This window comes from Nerophis ophidion, linkage group LG03 (assembly GCF_033978795.1).
Source record: "Nerophis ophidion isolate RoL-2023_Sa linkage group LG03, RoL_Noph_v1.0, whole genome shotgun sequence".
Classification (NCBI taxonomy): Eukaryota; Metazoa; Chordata; class Actinopteri; order Syngnathiformes; family Syngnathidae; genus Nerophis; species Nerophis ophidion.
Genome location: NC_084613.1, coordinates 41,487,808 through 41,509,024, shown reverse-complemented (window position 1 = coordinate 41,509,024; position 21,217 = coordinate 41,487,808). Strand labels below are relative to the sequence as shown.

At 37.7% G+C, this 21,217-nt stretch overlaps 1 protein-coding gene across 2 annotated transcripts in view; it reads right to left on the bottom strand.

The window, feature by feature from the left end:
- ppm1aa (protein phosphatase, Mg2+/Mn2+ dependent, 1Aa) overlaps positions 1 to 21,217 on the bottom strand; it is a 62,712-nt gene that overhangs the window by 8,361 nt on the left and 33,134 nt on the right. The window contains exon 6 of one of the 2 annotated variants that reach the window (XM_061895254.1): positions 3,118 to 3,517. The exons of the other annotated variant lie outside the window; for it this stretch is intronic. Coding sequence (XP_061751238.1) covers positions 3,485 to 3,517 — 33 coding nt within the window. The 3' untranslated portion in view covers positions 3,118 to 3,484. Of the gene's footprint in view, positions 1 to 3,117; positions 3,518 to 21,217 lie in introns of those variants that run through there. 2 annotated transcript variants of the gene reach the window in all.

The following is a 21,217-nucleotide window of genomic DNA, read 5'->3' as shown; positions in this document are numbered from 1 at the left end:
CAAGTGATTCTTTGGCATACCACTGGATGGAGCCCACTTACCACTAATGGCTACTATACTGCAGTTGGACAATCACTGACATATTGAACACAGTGGTACCTTGTCTGCTGAAACTTGAGGGCCTTTCACAGTTAAATGATTTTTTTTTAGATTTTGCCCAAAGTCAAAGAATAGTTGTCTTGATTTTTTTTTAAACTCAGCTAAGACGAAATTTCACCAACAGATATAATTTATGGCCACCTTAAGGAAAGAGGGAAACACACTCAGGTAAAGGCCGTGGAGATTGGCTGGTTTTGGTGAGGTCGTTGGTAGAGGCGATTACTTAGACTTAGACTTCCTTTTTATCGTCATTCAAATTTCAACTTTACAGTACGGATAAGAACGGAATTTTGTTGCATTAGCTCATGGTAGTGCATGATAAAAGATAAATAAGGTGCAGATATAAATAAATAGATTACTGTACAGATAAATATATTGCACTTTTGGATATGCATTCACATTTATGGATGTATGTTATATTGTATTTATATTCCAGCAAGTTCATACATTTTTGGGGAGAATTGAGGGGAATATTATGATGCGTTCAAGAGTCTTTCGGCCTGAGGGAAGAAGTTGTTACAGAACCTGGAGGTTCTGCTACGGAAGTTTGACTATCTTGGAAGTACAGGTGGTAACACAGTTTCTGTAAGGAAAACTGAATGTTCATTGCAGTTGCAGGAAGGGAGCAGTTACAGAGGTCTCATTCCTGAGACTCCATCAAATCGAATCGTTGAGTAGTTGACAAAAAGACACACTAGGGATGTATTCACTTTGAGACATAAACTATATTGGAAGGAAGCTTATTTCGTAGCCAACTAGACTTTTAGTGAATAGAAACGTGATTTCTTAGTCAAGTCAGGAAAGAAATGTCATACAATAAAACAAATCTGGGGTTATAATTGAAAAATTCCAAGTAATAGTGCTTCTCCATTTTTTTTCCTCACATTAGTTCCAAATGGCATTTAGAGACTGATGTACTGAGATCCAAATCAACAACAAAATAACGTGTGCAAACTATAAAATTGTGTGTGCTATTATTGGAAGTGTTGTGGGTGATCTTGCAGGTAGAAGTACAGGTTGTACTGAAAACTAATTTTGATGTACTTTTTAAGTGCAATGACGATAAAGTTGTATTCTATTCTAATCTACTAAGCATGTGTGCATAATTGATAAGAATTGCAAAAGTGGTTCAAACTGTCCTATTTATTTTTTATTTATTTATTCATCACACAGCATTCTTAGTCGGCTAATCTCAGTTCTTCCTCTTGTTAAGTGCCTTATGTTATTGCTTATTTTTATTATTTATTACTGTTTTTCTTAATACTTGCTGGGTCGTGAGTCTAAATTCCACACCATCCATGTGCAAATGTGTACGAATGTGTGCAAATGAGTATGAAAAATAAAGCTCCTTGAATCTTTGAAGACATACTGGAAATTGTGTCATTTCGCCTTCCATAAGGGCTATGTTACATAGTGATACGTTGTCTAAAGAATATGTTTAATGAGAGTTTAATGGGGAATTGCACTTTTTTTTTTTTTTACTTTGCCTATCAGTAACAATCCTTATGTAGGACAAGCATACATGTGTTGGATTCTAAATATTAAAAAAATACAAATAAAAGTCTGCTTACAATGGAGTCTTTCGGAGTGGCTTTTCTGGCTATTCTGCCTATAAAACCCTTAAAAAAAATCCAAACACTTCCATCAAGGTTTTATATACATGCTGTAAGTGAATATGTAATGTGATAACGGGCACATTTATAATAACATTTTATATTTACGTATTTTGATCATTTTAATCATGGCTGCACAACGTAAAATGTCTGCTGTCAATAGGATGCCAACTGATAGGATATTGATATATTCCCATTTAGATGAAGAACAACTCATAATCCTCAAAAAAGTGTCTGTTCAGGTCTTTTTCACCATTTCCGGGTATAAATTGGCTGTCAAAGTTGACTAATTTCTCAGTTTATGTTTAACGGGGGCCAGCCAGAGTGGCTGAGCCAGATGTACGTTGGTAAACCTCACGCCCCTACAACTTCAAGAGTAGTGCAGGCTCTTAGCTTAGTGGTCAGCACACTCGCTTTGAACCACAAAAGACCAGGGTTGGATACCGTGTGTGGAATACGGTAAAAAGGCACGGGGCCCGACCAGCTGGGTTCTAACCCTTTGGTGCTGTTACCCGGACGATAGTGAGGTTTGGTGGGGAAAGTGTAGCAGGGGCCAGTCATTGCGGCTGCGCCGAATGTACGTTGGTGAACCTCACTCCGGAAAAACTTCAACAATAGTGCTGGCTGCTGGGCTGCCAGATCGAGCTTTTAGCCAGGTGGTCAGCACACTCGCTTCTCAATAAGAAAGACCAGGGTTCAAGACCCCGTGTAGAATGCGGTAAAGCGGCACGTGGCCCGACCAACTGGGTTTAAGTATGTTCACATAATAACCCGGTGAGAGGCACGATTTATAAACTACAATTACCTTTCACGAGCTCAGAGGCGAGAAAGCAGCTCACCACCTGATGATATCAGTACAGCAGCACAAGGAGGTGACCTCTCTCTGATCAATGCACCACTAAGTGGAGGTCTTTAGCATTGGCGCTTATAATAACACTATCAATAATACTTGGTTAATATCAGGTCCCGAAATGTAAATGGATTATTTTTGGATTTTTTAAACGTTCTTTATTCAATTATATGGTCGTAAAAGACGCAATGACAATATGAACTCCATTGTATTGTAAGGGGATTTTTATTTATGTTTGTTTACGAGTTAGAATGCATTAAAAAAACGACATGTGTGTTATTGTCTCTAAGAAGTATTGTGAATTATAAACAAAGTTCTAAAAACATGCAGTTCCCATTTAAGGAAGTATGCTATTGTTTACATCTTGTGTTTTTATAAGTACCTCCTCTGCACACAAGCTTAGTAGATCAACTTTGTGTGCACTATCAAGTTTGCACAGGTTTTAGTCCACGCAAACCTTTAGTAGATCCTTAGAGTGTAACTGCTCATCCTAGTGTGGAAATTGCTGAGAAGTGTTTTATGTAACCCTGAATAGGGAATAAACATGACAGTCAGCCCAATATACTGCTTTATTCTACTGTCAACACTTGACTTTAAATCCAAAGTATTCTGTTCTTTCATTTAAAAGAAGACCTTTATTTTGTCAGATGAACACAATGTCATTCGTCACTGCTTTTACATTATTATGTGTTTCCAACTTTAATGGAAAAGACTGGCAAAGGTCCATGTTTGGATAAGTTTGGTGAGAGCCCAGACCTCAACCCTACCAGACACTTATAGTGAGCCGCAGTCATAATCAGTGACCTTAGTCCTCACTTGTCCTTTGATGGACTGCACAACGCTGAAGAAGCAAAGCTGGCGATCATAGACGTCCACAAATTGTGTGTGTCCTCTCACTGCAGCGTCCGCATAGTTGCACTCGTCAAACCAAAACGGTCGTGGTGTTTTTTAAAGCCTAGAGAAGCAGAGCATGAAGTTGAAACAATGGCAGGTGGATGACGAGTCAGTCATCGCCATGTGAGGATGTAGTAACAGGACTCATGAAAGGGAGCGCAGGTGGGATGTGATGGGACACGTTTGTGCACCTCAAACAAATGTGCAACAAATGTGCGGCAGCTTTAGGTGCAACTTTATTTTGTAATGTGACCTGTGTGTGTGTGTGTGTGTGTGTGTGTGTGTGTGTGTGTGTGCGTGCGTTTTGCTTGGAGGATAAAAAAGGCATGTTAGCACACTGACATCATGAGCACTTTTTGTATCGTTCTGGCCATTCTCGGCTCCTAAATAAAAGACTGTCAAAGAGCACCAACTTGTCGGAATACCTACTCAGACATCTTCTGTCCAGGTGAGAGACATGATTTATGTAAACATAGGCACACACGGAAGTGATCACGTCGTCGCTATAAATGGATCGTCTGTGTTAGCGCTTATAATAACAATATCACTAATATAACAATATCACTAACAATATTCAAATCCCAAAAGTACAACCCATTTAAAATGAAAATGGAGTATTGTTGGCGCTTTTTGAATGATTATTTATCAGATTATATGGGAAAAATAGAGGCGCTCCGATTGACTCCACTAAAGGGACACTTTTATTTACGTTTATTTAATATTTAGATTGCATTAAAAAAAAAAATCCATCCGTCGTCGTGTCTTTCATAATGATTGTAAACGATAAACAAAATTCCATAAAAAGTGCAGTTCTCCTTAGAGAACGGCAGACTGTATATGAAGGTTAGCACTTTTAATGATAATGACGCTAAACGTTACTTAAGTCCGTCTAGCTTTCTGTGGCTTCGTCGCCATCAGTCAGCAAAACAAAAATGATGGGTAGCTACTAGGGCTGCGAATCTTTGGGTGTCCCACGATTCAATTCAATATCGATTCTTGGGGTCACGATTCAATAATACATCGATTTTTTCGATTCAACGCGATTCTCGATTCAAAAACGATATTTTACCGATTCAAAACGATTCTGTATTCATTCAATACATAGGATTTTAGCAGGATCTACCCCAGTCTGCTGACATGCTAGCAGAGTAATAGTTTTTTTTTAAAAAGCTTTTATAATTGCAAAGGACAATGTTTTATCAACTGATTGCAATAATGTAAATTAGTTTTAACTATTAAACAAACCAAAAATATGACTTATTTTATCTTTGTGAAAACATTGGACACAGTGTGTTGTCAAGCTTATGAGATGCGATGCAAGTGGGACGGCGTGGCGCAGTGGGGAGAGTGGCTGTGCGCAACCCGAGCGTCCCTGGTTCAATTCCCACCAAGTACCAACCTCGTCACGTCCGTTGTGTCCTGAGCAAGACACTTCACCCTTGCTCCTGATGGGTGCTGGTTGGCGCCTTGCATGGCAGCTCCCTCCATCAGTGTGTGAACGTGTGTGTGAATGGGTAAATGTGGAAATAGTGTCAAAGCGTTTTGAGTACCTTGAAGGTAGAAAAGCGCTATACAAGTACAACCCATTTATCATTTAAGTGTAAGCCACTGTGACACTATTGTTCTTTTTTTTTTATTTTTATAAATGTCTAATGACAATGTAAATGAGGGATTTTTAATCATTGCTATGCTGAAATTATAACTAATATTGATACTGTTGTTGTTGATAATCATTTTTGTTTCACTACTTTTGGTTTGTTCTGTGTCGTGCTTGTGTCTCAATTGCTCTGTTTATTGCAGTTCTGAGTGTTGCTGGGTCAGGTTTGGTTTTGGAACTGGATTAGATTGTTATGGTATTGCTGTGTAGTGGTTTGTTGGATTGATTTAAAAAAATAAAAATTCAAAAAAATAAATAAATTGATTAAAAAAAAAATGAGAATTGATTCTGAATCGCACAATGTAATCGATTCGATTCGATTTATATTCGAATCGATTTTTTTCCCACACCCCTAGTAGCTACGGTGGCTGAGAAAGGTCACAACAGATGCAAATATGACCAGACAATATCTGTCTTTACAGAGTCAAATGCTTTGGCTTACAGTTGTTGTGTTGTGGCTTTATGTGGTTAGGTTGTGGCTTTTGCAATCGTGCTCTAGCTGAAAGTTGCGTTGTGGCTTCATGTTGTTGTCTTTTAATTGACTTTTCTCTGCTACTGTTTATTAAAATGAGAGTAGCAGGTTTAATCACTGCTCATTTAACCAAAGAGATGTTTGTTTGACTTTTTAAAAAATATTATTACTGTATTTTTTTTACGTTAAAAAAACAAAAGCAACAGTAGATTTCATTACATCTACTGTAAAATTTGGATTCCGTACTTTTATTAAAAATGTCTTAAATGTTAAAAATAAGAGCAGATAAGTTTCCACCTTGTTAATTCAAGCTAAAGGGTTAATTTTGTCTAAGATGAAAGGTGGCACAAGAGAGCCAATTTTGAAATTTTATTTTTGGGAGGGCCAAAATATATAATTTGTTGCCATACCTGACAAGCTTACAAAATATGGGGACTTTCCCTGCAAGTTAAAGGGCCTCAAAAAGGCATCCATACATATAAAAGAAAAACACAGCAATTTCAATAAGGCCCTTGCGATGTTCTTCATTTCCGACAGAACTTGCTCCGCTGCCCGGGCCCAAATTGCTTGTATTTTGTCACGTGACTTCTTCCCGGAAGTGAAAAACAGTGTTGGTCAACCAAGCCAACATGGCTGTTGTGCAGCAAGCAGCAAATGAACGCAGGGGGCCTAGATCTTCCTGCAACAAGCAGATACTAGCAACAAAAAACAGCTATACAATGGAATAGATCCCTGTACTTTATCAAAAAAAGATTTGTTGTGTGAACCCAAGGACTATCTGTCAATGGATTTCCCAGACCTATCGAACTACCTGCTGCGCCAGACGTCATTTTACATCACAAAACAGATGAGGCCTATCACTGAATATTCATTGTTTTTACTCGGGTAAGGTTGTATTTCATGATACAAATATAAGTCGTGAGAGGACGCGTACATGTACACAAACTGTTTATATCACCCAACAGCTGCCACTTGTGACTGCATATCTATCTGATTAACTAACAATTACTGAATCATCATTATATTTGACTTTTGTACTGTTTTCATAAGTACTCTGACACAATATTTGTACAATATAAACAAGAGGGGAGGTGTAGACTACATTTTCTGACAAAGTATCAATGACTCTGATGACTTTCTGGTTTAAATAGGGAAATTTACAAACAATATCTAGATAATACTTCAATGAGAAAATACTACGCGAGTAATGTATTTTGAAATATATCAAACAAATCTTTAACAAAGTGATCACTGCAAACTTGCACGTTCTCCAATTCGGCTCCCTTGGAATAACCGTAACACTTTTCTCGTTCTTTGTAAAATCTTCCACTCTTTCGCCTTTCTTAATTACCTCTCGAGGAACTCTACGTTTATCATTGTTGTGATTTGAATGGTTCGTACAGCCGTAAACAATGCAAGCAAGGGGCATTTTTTCTTTGAAAAATGTTAAACTGTGCCTAGTACCCATTAAGAACAGACATTGCTTGACCAACACGCATATCGAAGGAGCCGGACGTGACGTCGTGTAAATCCAAGCAATTAGGAGAATATGGCATCATATTTATCATAAATTTGTAAAACTTGTCACTTCTGATACAATACTAATATTGGAGCCTAGAGTATTGGATGATATTGAAACAATATCAGAATTACTCATAAAACATATATATTTTGTAGTGTTGCATTTTAATAGGGCTTCACAGTGGCAGAGGGGTTAGTGCGTCTGCCTCACAATACGAAGGTCCTGAATAGTCCTGGGTTCAATCCCAGGCTCGGGATCTTTCTATGTGGAGTTTGCGTGTTCACCCTGTGAATGCGTGGGTTCCACTCCGGGCACTCCGGCTTCCTCCCACTTCCAAAGACATGCACCTGGGGATAGGTTGATTGGCGACACTTAATTGGCCCTAGTGTGTGAATGTGAGTGTGAATGTTGTCTGTCTGTCTGTGTTGGCCCTGTGATGAGGTGGCGACTTATCCGGGGTTTACCCTGCCTTCAGCCCGATTTTAGCTGAGATAGGCACCAGCGCCCCCCGCGACCCCAAAGGGAATAAGCGGTAGAAAATGGATGGATGAATGGATGGATGCATTTTAAAACAGGTATGATCAAGAAAAAATACTCAGACAACAATGGTGGGTATGAAAAATTCTCACCTTATGACTATGGATGTATATTGTGAGGATTTTATCGATACCGTTATTCATCGGTATGCTTATTGGTAGTATATGTACTTTGTGTAAATAAAGGTGTGGAAAAAATGCTTCTTTTTTTTTGCATTTTTATTTCCCACAAGAAGTTGTGCACAAGCAACATCATGTAACATCTAACAGCAGGGAGGGATTTTATCAACACCTGCTATTTAGGTCTTAAAAAGTCAACTATGTGTGCATGTGCAAGGTGCAATGCGGTTATGTCATCATCTTGTAAAGACTAAACTGTCAGGCTTGTCCCTGACAGTTTGGACATGTTTTAGTTTTTCCTCTGCATTTGTTTTTGTTTCCTGTCAGCACTCTTATTTTGTCAGTTTCCTGTTTGCCTCCCTGAGTGCTGTGTCTCCACAGCAGTGGCTGATTGGCACCTGGCCACACCTGGTGTCAATCAGCCCTCTCTTATTTAAACCTGCTTTGTCCTCCAGTCAGTGCTGGATTATTGTCACCACTACCTGTCTATGTCATTATTACTTATCGTTGTAGCTGTGTCTACTTTTGTTCACTCTGCTCATGCCATAGTTCCTTCGCGTCACAGTAAGTGTTTTTGTTCATAGCCAAGTTTGTTCCCCGCCTTGTGCGCGCCTTCTGTTTGTACCCTTTTGTTTGTTCTTGTTTTAGTATCAAATTAAATCATGTTTTCTTACTCAATCTCACTCACTCATCCCATGGCCTAGGAGGCCGTAGGGGTGTCATGGTGGATGCTTGGGCAGTCAGGGATCTCCAGCGCTCACGATCTTCTGCTGTTCGTAGCAGGGTATGGAAACTGCAGCCAGTCCGTTCTTTGAGGTTGTCCACCCATGCCTTTCTCTGCCTGCCTCGTCTCCGCTTCCCCTCTACTATTCCCTGCAGGATGGTCTTTGACAGGGAGGTGTGCCTTGTGAAATGGCCAAACCAGGTCAGCTTGCAACGTTTAACTGTCGAGATTAGAGGTTCCTGTTCGCCAGCATGGGTGGTAACTAGCTGTCTAACGTAATCATTTGTCCGGTGTTCACTGTATGATATATGTAGCATTCTTCTGTAATACTGGCTTTCAAAGGACTGTATCCTGCGCTCAGTGTCCGCTGTGAGCGTCCAGCTCTCACAACCATAGAGTAGGGTGGAAAGAACAAGTGACTTGTAGAGTCTGACCTTCACCTGGAAGCTGATGGTATTGCTTTTCCATATACTGGTCAGTCTTGTCATGGCTGATGTTGCTATGCCGATTCTTGCTCTGATCTCTTTTGTGGAGCTGCCATCTTCACTCACAAAGGACCTGAGGTACTTAAAGTCCTTTACTTCCTCCGGGGTTCATCCATTCAATGTGATATTCGGTGGTGGTAAGTGATTGTGACTGTTGACCAGGATCTTGCTCTTCTCTGCACTTATCTCCATTCCATAAGCTCTTGCCGCCTCCTCCAGTCTGATGGTCAGTTCCTGGAGTTCAGCCTAACTTTTTCCCATAAGTTTGATGTCATCTGCAAAGGGAAGGTTGGAGATGGGTCTTCCTCTGATGGTAACGGAGGTGTGGAATTTTTGGAGTGCTTTTTCCATGATGTTCTCCAGGAACACATTGAATAGGATGCCTGCCACAATCTCTGCATTTTGGGGTTTGTCACAAACTCTACCTGACAGAATAATCCAGCCTAACACAAACCTCACAGAGATTTCCATGGCGGAGAGGCTTAACAAAGCACTAGAACTTATGGCTAATTTAAAGAAAAGTTTGGCCGCTTTTCAAGCCCTCTCCCACCCACCCCTGTCGTCTCTGGGCCTATCTGGGGACGTCTGGGATCCGTCCCTTGAGGGACTCCGGTGGGCCAGCAGACGCACTCCGGTGGGCCAGCAACTTACGACGCCACCATGCACTCCGGTGGGCCAGCAGACGCCCCCACGCACTCCAGTGGGCCTGCAGACGCCACCACCATTCTGTCCGGTGGGCCAGCAGCAAGAGGCGCCACCACCATCCTGTTCGGTGGGCCAGCAGCAAGAGGCGCCACCACCATCCTGTCCGGTGGGCCAGCAGCAAGGGGCGCCACCACCATTCTCTCCAGTGGGCCAGCAGCAGGGGGCGCCACCCCCATTCTGTCCGGTGGCCCAGCAGCAGGGGGCGCCACCCCCATTCTGTCCGGTGGCCCAGCAGCAGGGGGCGCCACCACCATCTTGTCCGGTGGGCCAGCAGCAGGGGGGGCCACCACCATCCTGTCCGGTGGGCCAGCAGCAGGGGCGCCACCACCATCCTCTCCGGTGGGCCAGCAGCAGGGGGCACCACCAACCTCTTGTCGACCACGGATGTCGTCATTTCATGGGCGACCGCCTCACCAATTGCAGGGGCGTTCTACTCGCCGTCGCCACCTGACTCTTCCCTGCTGGTTGCGGGGACACCTGGCCTGGTGGCCCACCGCCTTGTCCTCCCTCCACGCTCCCTTGACTTTGGAATGTTTTTTTGGGGAGGTGGTTTTCTAAAACGTCTGGTATCCATTATGGGAAGGGGGGCTACTGTCAGGCTTGTCCCTGACAGTTTTGTTTTGTTTTAGTTTTTCCTCTGTGTATGTCTTTGTTTCCTGTCAGCGTTTTTATTTTGGTCATTTCCTGCTTTTCTCCCTGAGCACTGTTTCCTCTCAGCTGCGGCTGATTGGCTCCTGGCCACACCTGGTGTCAATCAGCCCGCTCATTTAAACCTGCTTTATCTTCCAGTCAGTGTCTGATTTTTTGTCACCACTACCTGTAAATGTCAGTAATGCTTGTCATATAACCTGTAACTGTTTGCAGCGTGCAGTCTTTTTTTGCTAGTTCCTGTTTGCTGGATCCTTTTTCCCGTTTTCCAGTTTGGCTGTTCCTAGTTCCTGGTTTGTGTTTTTTCATTTCTAAAGATTAAATCATATTTTCCCGCACCATGCCTGCCGCCTTCTCTGCATCTTGGGGGTTCGTCATCAACCCAATGTGACACAAACAGATCCATCACTGTGTTTTTTATTCATTACAATTACACTCAGTGTATTTATCCATCCATTTTTCTACCGCTTGTTCCTATAATAACAATTAAAATAATAGTAATAAGATAATGAAGATACAAATGTTTGGTATTTATGTTCATTCAGACTTTTATGTGTCTATGACACGTGTCTATTTTTTAACTAAATAGACTTAGTGAATATTTAAAATGTTAACTTTTTTGAGTGTTTTAATATTGGCCTGTGGATTACTAAATCGCTTAAATGATGTGCAGGTTTTTGAAGCGCGCAGTGGCGGTCGTGTCTTAAGTGGTGTTCACTTTAAACTGACACTAACTCTTAACGTGTGTGACTTTAGGGACTAGGAGGAAATATTGTTGTGATGATTCCAAGCCGATTATCATCTACCCGTGTCTTTTTTTTTTTTTATGTGTGGTAGCGGCACTTGAACGGAATGCGACCGCGTGTCATAATTCTGACAGTCAGCTGGATAAAAGAAATACCAATAGCAGTATCATTAGTCCAGAATCTTAACGTCCTTCCTCCACTGAGGAACAGGTACAGAAAAATTACAGCACATATTATAGATCCCGACTTATGACAGCTTTATCCTTTTGAGGTGGATATTTTCTAATACACTTCTGCCTTGGAAGCTTTGCATCTGTTAGTACTGTATTTTTTGGAGTATAAGTCGCTACGGAGTATAAGTGGCACCTGCCGGAAAATGCATGATAAAGAAGGGGAAAAACATATATAAGTCGCTCTGGAGTATAAGTCGCATTTTTGGGGAAATTTATTTGATAAAACCCAACAACAACAATAGACATTTGAAAGGAAAATTCAAATAAATAAAGAATAGTTAACAATAGGCTGAATAAGTGTATGTTATAGGACGCATAAATAACCAACTGAGAAGGTGCCTGGTATGTTAACGTAAAATATGGTAAGAATCATTCAAATAACTATAACATATAGAACACGCTATACGTTTACCAAACAATCTGTCACTCCTAATTGTTAAATCCCATGAAATCTTATACGTCTAGTCTCTTACGTGAATGAGCTAAATAATATTATTTGATATTTTACGGTAATGTGTTAATAATTTCACACATAAGTCATTCCTGAGTATAAGTCGCACCCCTGGCCAAACTATGAAAAAAACAGCGACTTATAGTCCGAAAAATACGGTAATATATAATTATTTAATAATTGTTTATATTGACAAATGTTGTGCTTTAAACTGCCATATTTTTCAACTAAGTACACCTACTACATACGTCTAGCTTGTCTGCTAGGGCGTGCTTAGCTGTTGTGTAGCTGCTTGCTCCGACTAGCCTGTAGCCTACCTTTTGTAAATGACTTAACTAAAATGCATTTAAAAAATTAAACTTGTGTGATTATTAGAGGATATTCAGATTCTTACTGGCTGTCGAGTGTTGCACAAGTAAACACACTGAAAACTGCTTGCGCCTGCCATTTTAGATGCAAGCTGATATCCTATTTTTTGTTGATATAAGACCGATATCAATAATGAATCTGGACACCCCTAATAATTACAAAAATGTACTAAACCAAAATGTTGGGAGAACATTTTTTTGAATGATTCTCCCACAGAATTGACAAAGAAGTACAATCTGAGATATCAGAAAAATGAAATACAACATTTGAGCTACATATCAAAGGCCTCTTGAGTCCTCCCTCTCTATGTTCGTCACAAACCAAAAATATATCTGGTTGTAACTCATAATAAGTCACATCTTATTAAGTAGATACAACAGCTGTATCAATACCACCCACTTTAGTCAGGAACGCATTAATCCAACAAAGTGTTTGTAGAAGTGCGTTGTATCAAACAGACATGATTTCTAGAATAGCGGTACATGTATTTCTATTAACAGTACGGATACACGTTCCCAGGACCGGCCCTGACAAAAACACTTCTTGCATTTGACAACCAGTGATTTGTCACATATGAATATATACATATATGTTAGATGTATATACATACATGTATTTTATTTATATATATATATATATATATATATATATACACACATACATATATACATGTATTATATATATATATATATACATATATTTACTGTATAAATATACTGCCCTAACGTATATTCCGCTCTATTCAGCACTGTATAACGGATAAACCACAGAAACCTCAACTACATATATATATATATATATGTGTGTGTGTGTGTGTATATAGATTTATATTCATATATATTTACGTGTGTGTATATCTTTAGCTGATCATCAACCTGATTGTTGCGCTCAGGTGTTTGCTTGTTCTACTTTGATGGACTGAATTGTCTCATTGATACGATTACACTTTGTTTCTATGTGACTTTCATTCAGCAAGGAGTCAACATGTGCTTATGATGAATAAATACCTTTCTGACAACCATCCATCTATGTTCTACCACTTGTCCCTTTTGGGTCGTGGGGGGGTGCAGGAGCCTATCTCAGACATTGTCTGTCCAAAAAACGTACATGCAGAGTCCCTAATGTTGTGGCGGTGATACTGAGCAACACGTGCATGCAAGTCCATTCATCAGCGTGGCCGCCACAATCCAAATGATAACTGATTTGTTAACCGTTCACCACTGAGCACCGTTTGAACGTCTGACCTTTTAACACGACTCATGACATTATGTTGACATTTTCCACTAATCCCTCCCATGCTTCTTAATCCTGGCGGCCGTGGACCAGGCTGACCCGTCGACTGAGCGTCAAGCCCCCTTACATGCTGCCTGGGGAGGCAGCGAGACGAGCATAACTCCCGATGAGGCAACACCATCATGCGTTTACACACAGCTTGCAAAAGTGGGGGCTCAAAGCATGCAGCAGTGACACGGTTTAACTGTCAGTAAATAGAAAGGCTTCATTATCAGACAGTGGCTAAGACGATGGCAGCAAGCATTGAAAATACTTCATTCTCGTGATTCAAGGAGCCTGACTAATGCAGCTGGTAAAGGCTCTAGCCCCCCACACCCCAAGAGGGACAAGTGGTAGAAATGGATGGATGGATGGATGGAACTTAGTAATAAAGTCGTACTATTCCAAAGTCCATCCATCCATCCAATTTTCTACCGCTTGTCCTATTTAGAGTTAAATAAGGTTATAAGAAAAATTAAGAATACAATTTTACTAAAAAATAAATCCTATATTTGCAGAAATAAATTAGCAATTTTACATGGGAAAAATTATGTGAAGAAGTTATAATATTGCAAGACAAGGATTAATTACAATAAAAATAGAATGTAATTATTAGGTAACTATTACCATATTACCATTTCTTATTGTAATATGAAAAAAACCCATCAGAGAATAACATTGCAATATTACTACAAATAACTAAATATTTCACGAAAATAATGTAATAAGAAGTAGACACTGTACGAGAATACGGTCAAAATAGAAGAAATAAGTCTGAAAGTGATGAGGATCAAGTTATAACTAGAATAAAGTTTTAAGATATGAAGATAAAGCTGTCCTATTCAAGAATGTCTGAATTTCATTACCACAATGTTGTAGAGGGGGGAAAAACATTGAATTACATATACATCGTAATTTTCTAGAATACATTGGGAATAAAAAAAAATTATATACTGCAAAAATATAAACATGAAAATGAAGTAAGAATTGTATAATCAAATCAAAGTACTATTTTCTATAATAAAAGTTGGAATTTAAAGTTGTTATAATAATGTTTTGTATAACGAGAAAAATAATTTTAAGATTAAAATTACTAAATTGCTAGAAAAAAATAAGTAGTAATTCAATTTTTTTGTCACTCAAGTCTTGTTTTCACCTAAATAGGTATTAAGAAAGCATATTGTTCAGTTTGTTTGTGGAAGATGTTATTTCTCGCCTCTCTGCAGACATTTTTCTACTGGTGCTAAAAGGTCCAGAAAAGCCATGGAATGACTGAGAGGTACATGACGACAACCCATTTATTTGGTAATACATTTTGCAAACTAGAAAACTTATTCCCACTTGAAAGGGTATAAAAAGAAAGAAAGGAAGTAGGAAGGGTAGAAAAAGGAAGGGACAAGGAGAGAAATCCATCAATCCACAAGCCAGAAATGCAATTTGTTCATTCAACACAAAAAATAAAATGTTATCCTTTCTTTAGTCATTCCATTGGCACTGCAACAGCATACAAAAATACAATTATGGTAAAAGAAGTGAATCAACATTGACAATATTCATTAACAGCTATTCCTTAAGGTAACTAGACACTTGCAATGCAATTCGAACACATGAAGCGTATGACACAGCAGCGGGGGGCAAAAAGAGAAGAGTTTGATAACTTAAGTACCTTAGTAAGAACATCAGCAGCGTTCAACAGGTATTTTAGGAAACAACATGACATAAGGGTAAGGCAAATCGGTGAGCTTATTCATGACATGTGAGGTTGAGGGGAGGCAGTGCAAATGAACCACCACGCTAAGGGGTCACACAGTCAACACCTCAAACAAAGAACATTGAGATGTTCAAGCAATACAATTCCAATCCCTTTATCTTTGCTTGCATGTGCTGCTTCGAAGAAATAAGTGGATCTGTCCAGGCAACTGTGCCAATAGTCTTTTGATGTACTTTTCTATTTTCTGAATACCGTGCATATGACTACCTTACATATTCACACCTACTGTATATTATCCTCCAAGTAGTTCTACAGCCACACTGAAAAGGAAAAAAAACAATTCTAATGACCACAAAAAAGAACAAAGCCTGATGTTACCGGAATTGAATCAAATATTTAGAGAAAAGTTTAAAAAAACATATCGTAATGCTGTAAGTAATGATGTGCGGATCCATACTGAAATATCAATATCGCCGATATCAAATCTTTATGTTCCAATATCGATTTTCAAATCAAAATATTAGGACTTAAGTTATTTGAGATAATATATATCATTAACCATAACACTATGTAAAGTAACTAAACAATTGATAAATGAAACACGATTGGTAAGAAAAAAATATACATATAAAATACACTAATCTCACATAGGCAAAAAAAGCTTAGATTTATTTACGTTAAGTTTCCTAAATAATTCATCAAAGTGCCATTAAATTATACATAGCAATTCCAATACACCAGCCATTGCAAACTGTTTAGTTATAAAAACATATTGGCAATTAAAATGAGTCACTTCGTATTCTAAAACGGCAAGTGTTTGTATTCTTTTGTGTAACGCAAGTTGGAGACACTGCATAGTAAAAAGTTGAAAATAAATAATGCAGTCAGTGCAGGATAACACCATCTTCTCTTTCGATTTTATATCGTTTGACAATGAAGCCACAGGATCAGCAACATTTGAAATACACATTATGTATATTTGCATAAAATATCGGTATAGGATCCGTATCTACGAATACTGAAACTTACTCGGTATCGGATCGGAAATGAAAATCAGCAGTGTCGCACATCACTGGCTGCACGAATAGTTGCAATATTGCGGTAATAGAGGCATAATTGAAGGTGCAAAAGTCATAATGTTGTGAAATTAAAATCGTAAAGTAATAAGTACAAAGCTCTACATATTTAGAGAAAAGTTGCAATTTTATGAAAAAAATAGTGCTGCCGAATGATTAATCACACATTTAAATTTGAATTTATCACAGGTTATTACTTGTTTGCATGATTTCTATTAAGTTAAAAAAAGACCCCAGTATTTGCACTCACATGTAATTGTGTTGCCAGAATGTTTTAAACATGTTTTATTTGAATGCATGTTATTTATTTGTTCAAAACTTGGTAACAGTTTAATTGAAAGTCCAGTCAGGGAGCATTTTGGAGTGACATTTGCCAACCAGCACATCACTGATTGATTAAAACCTGTGCTGCCTTCCAGGTAACCATGGCAAAGGAGCATGTATACTGTAGGTGTGATTCATCGGTTTAAAAACATGACTAATGCAAATATTTGTGCGATTAATCACATGAAACAATGCTTTTACTTTTATTTTTGACAGCCTATAGAAAAAATTTAATTTCGCAAGATTACCGGTAGTCACAATGTTAAATTGTGGCAGTAAGACAAGCAAGTCAGAATGTTACCAAAATAACCCCGTAATGTTACAAAAACAACATTGTAATATAAAAAGAAAAATAAACGAGTCACAATGTTACGAAAAGAAGCAATAAAGCTCCTTGAATCCTTGAGAATAGTCGCCATGTTATGGGACTATAGTGGCAGTATTACAAGTAAAAGATGTACCTTTACAAAAGTACTGTAATGTAATAAGAACAACATCATGTGAGCAGACCGACGTCATTTTTAAAGAAAGGACACAATGTATGTAAAACATATTACGTCACAATGTAATGGCAGTAGTGGCGGTATCAAGTATAAAAATCATAATATTACAAAAATAACCTAACAAGAAAGATTGCGATGTTGCTGGAGGAATTTTTTTGAAAAATTAATTGTCATGTTATGAGAACAAAGTCCTATTTTTAGAGAAAGGGCATGTTATGTAAATATCAGAATGTTACATGAGTATAGTGGCAGTATTAAGTTTAAATGTTTTAAAATTACAAAAATAAAACAAGAAACAAGCCAATGTGAAAAGAAAGATGTCACTTACTGGAGGTAATTTTATGAATAAAAACGTATCATGTTATGAGAATAAAGTAATTTATTTTCAAAGTTATATTAGAAACATGTGAAACGTTACAAGAGTAAGGGTGTTATCTTACAATAATTATTACACTAGTTTGAGGATAACGGTTTAAATGTGATGAAAAATTGTCAGAATTTCCGAGAGGAAATATTGTGGGTTAAAGGGGTGTAACCCTACAAGAATTGAATTGTAACGTCGTGGGTTAAAAGGATGTAACGTTACAATAATTAAGTTGTAATGTCTTGGGTTAAAAGGGTGTAAAGTTACAAGAATTAAGTTGTAATGTTTTGGGTTAAAAGGGTGTAACGTTACAAGAATTAAGTTGTAATGTTGTTACTTGAAAGGGTGTAACGTTACAAGAAATTAAGTTGTAATGTTGTTGGTTAAAAGGGTGTAACGTTACAAAAATTATGTTGTAATGTTGTTAGTTGAAAGGGTGTAATGTTACAAGAAAGTAAGTTGTAATGTTGTTGGTTAAAAGGGTGTAACGTTACAAGAAATTAAGTTGTAATGTTGTTGGTTAAAAGGGTGTAACGTTACAAGAATTAAGCTGTAATGTCGTTGGTTAAAAGGATTTAACGTTACAAGAATTAAGTTGTAATGTCTTGGGTTAAAAAGGTGTAACGTTACAAGAATTAAGTTGTAATGTCGTGGGTTAAAAGGGTGTAACGTTACAATAATTAAGTTGTAATGTTATTTGTTAAAAGGGTGTAACATTACAAGAATTAAGTTGCAATGTCGTTGGTTAAAAAGGTGTAACGTTAAAAGAATTAAGTTGTAATGTCGTTGGTTAAAAAGGTGTAACGTTAATAAGAAATAAGTTTTAATGTCGTTGGTTAAAACGGTGTAACGTTACAAGAATTAAGTTATAATGTCGTAGGTTAAAAAGGTGTAACGTTACAAGAATTAAGTTGTAATGTCGTGGGTTAAAAGGGTGTAACGTTACAATAATTAAGTTGTAATGTTATTTGTTAAAAGGGTGTAACGTTACAAGAATTAAGTTGTAATGTCGTAGGTTAAAAAGGTGTAACGTTACAAGAATTAAGTTGTAATGTCGTGGGTTAAAAGGGTGTAACGTTACAATAATTAAGTTGTAATGTTATTTGTTAAAAGGGTGTAACGTTACAAGAATTAAGTTGTAATGTCGTTGGTTAAAAAGGTGTAACGTTACAAGAAATGAAGTTGTAATGTCGTTGGTTAAAAAGCTGTAACGTTACAAGAAATAAGTTTTAATGTCGTTGGTTAAAACGGTGTAACGTTACAAGAATTAAATTGTAATGTCGTAGGTTAAAATGGTGTAACGTTACAAGAATTAAGTTGTAATGTGGTGGGTTGGAACGGTGTAACATTACAAGAATTAAGTTGTAATGTCTTGGGTTAAAAGGTTGTAACGTTACAAGAATTAAGTTGTTATGTTGTTGGTTAAAAGAGTGTAACATTACAAGAATTAGGTTGTAATGTCTTGGGTTAGAAGGGTGTAACGTTACAAGAATTAAGTTGTTATGTTGTTGGTTAAAAAAGTGTAACATTACAAGAATTAAGTTGTAATGTCGTTGGTTAAAAAGGTGTAACGTTACAAGAATTAAGTTGTTATGTTGTTGGTTAAAAGAGTGTAACATTACAAGAATTAAGTTGTAATGTTGTAGGTTAAAAAGCTGTAACGTTACAAGAAATAAGTTGTAATGTTGTGGGTTAAAAGGGTGTAACATTCATGGGTTAAAAGGGTGTAGCATTACTATAATTAAGTTGTATTGTTTTGGGTTAAAAAGGTGTAACGTCACAAGAATTAAGTTGTAACGTCAGGAAAATCAAGTAAATTTTGTTTTCCCAAGAAGTTACAAAAACAAATGGTAATACAACAAATAAAGTTTAAATGTTACAAGAATAATATTAAAGTTAATCTGTGAAATCACATTTCTGAATTTTTTTTTCTTTTACTTAAATTACTAGTACAGGCATAAATGATAAAATATATAAAACTTGTAATGTTGTGATTTTATTTAATTAAAAGTTGAGTATGTTTTGATTATTTTAAGTCCTGTTTAAAAAATAAAGACCAAGGTGTTCAGATAAAAAAGACAAGTTAAGAAAAAACTTTTTTTTTTTAAGATAAGAAAAGTCAGATTAAAAGACTGAAATATTACAACAATACTGGCATTTTTACGAGTAAAAAAAGTTGTAAACTCTGCAATAATGAAATCATTTAACGTGCTGTCTGTTTCTTGTTAGGTTCGCGTCATGGCCATTTGGTATTCCTGCAATTTTACCAATTAATTATATAACTTCAAACTTATTCTGATAAAGATATGACTTTCCAGGTAATATAAGTATTCCTACAATGTGCCTTAAATCTGTTAAATTAGTGCTTAATTGTATTTTTTTTCTCTTGAGTGTGGCTTAGTAATAATTCCTATTTGAAGTACAAACCCCGTTTCCATATGAGTTGGGAAATTGTGTTAGATGTAAATATAAACGGAATACAATGATTTGTAAATCCTTTTCAACCCATATTCAGTTGAATGCACTACAAAAACAAGATATTTGATGTTCAAACTCATAAACTTAATTTTTTTTTTTTGCAAATAATAATTAACTTACAATTTTTGGGCTGCAACACGTGCCAAAATAGTTAGGAAAGGGTATGTTCGCCACTGTGTTACATCACCTTTTCTTTAAAAACACTCAAACATTTTGGAAACTGAGGAAACTAATTGTTGAAGCTTTGAAAGGGGAATTCTTTCTCATTCTTGTTTTATGTAGAGCTTTAGTCGTTCAACAGTCCAGGGTCTCCGCTGTTCTGTTTTACGCTTCATAATGCGGCACACATTTTCGATGGGAGATCGGTCTGGACTGCAGGCGGGCCAGGGAAGTACCTGCACTCTCGAAACCACGCTGTTGTAACACGTGGCTTGGCATTGTCTTGCTGAAATAAGCAGGGGCATCCATGATAATGTTGCTTGGATGACAACATATGTTGCTCCAAAACCTGTATGGACCATTTAACATTAATGGTGCCTTCACACATGTTTAAGTTACAGATGCCTTGGCACTAATGCACCCCCATACCATCACAGATGCTGGCTTTTGAACTTTGCGCCTATAACAATCTGGATGGTTATTTTCCTCTTTGTTCCGGATGACGCCACGTCCACAGTTTCCAAATATAATTTGAAACGTGGACTCGTCAGACCACAGAACAATTTTCCACTTTGCATCAGTCCATCCTAGATGAGCTCGGGCCCAGCGAAGCGAGCAACGTTCCTTGGTGTTGTTGATGAATGGGTTTTGCTTTGCATAGCAGAGTTTTAACTTGCACTTAGATGTAGCAACCAACTGTAGTTAATGACAGTGGTTTTATGAAGTTTTCCTGAGCCCATGTGGTGATATCCTTTACACAATGATGTCGGTTTTTGATGCAGTACCGCCTGAGGGATCAAAGGTCCGTAATATCATCGCTTACGTGCAGTGATTTCTCCAGATTCTCGGAACCTTTTGATGATTTTACAGACAGTAGGTGGTAAAATCCCTAAATTCCTTGCAATAGCACGTTGAGAAATGTTGTTCTAAAACTGTTCGACAATTTGCTTACAAATTGGTGACCCTCGCCCCGTCCTTGTTTGTGAATTACTTATTAGCATTTCATGGAAGCTGCTTTTATACCCAATCATAGCACCCACCTGTTCCCAATTAGCCTGCACACCAGTGGGTTGTTCCAAATAGGTGTTTGATGAGTATTTCTCAACTTTATCAGTATTTAGTGTCACATTTCCCAACTTCTTTTTTATGTGTTGCTGGCATCATATTCTAAAGTTAATGATTATTTGCACAAAAAAAAAAAAAATG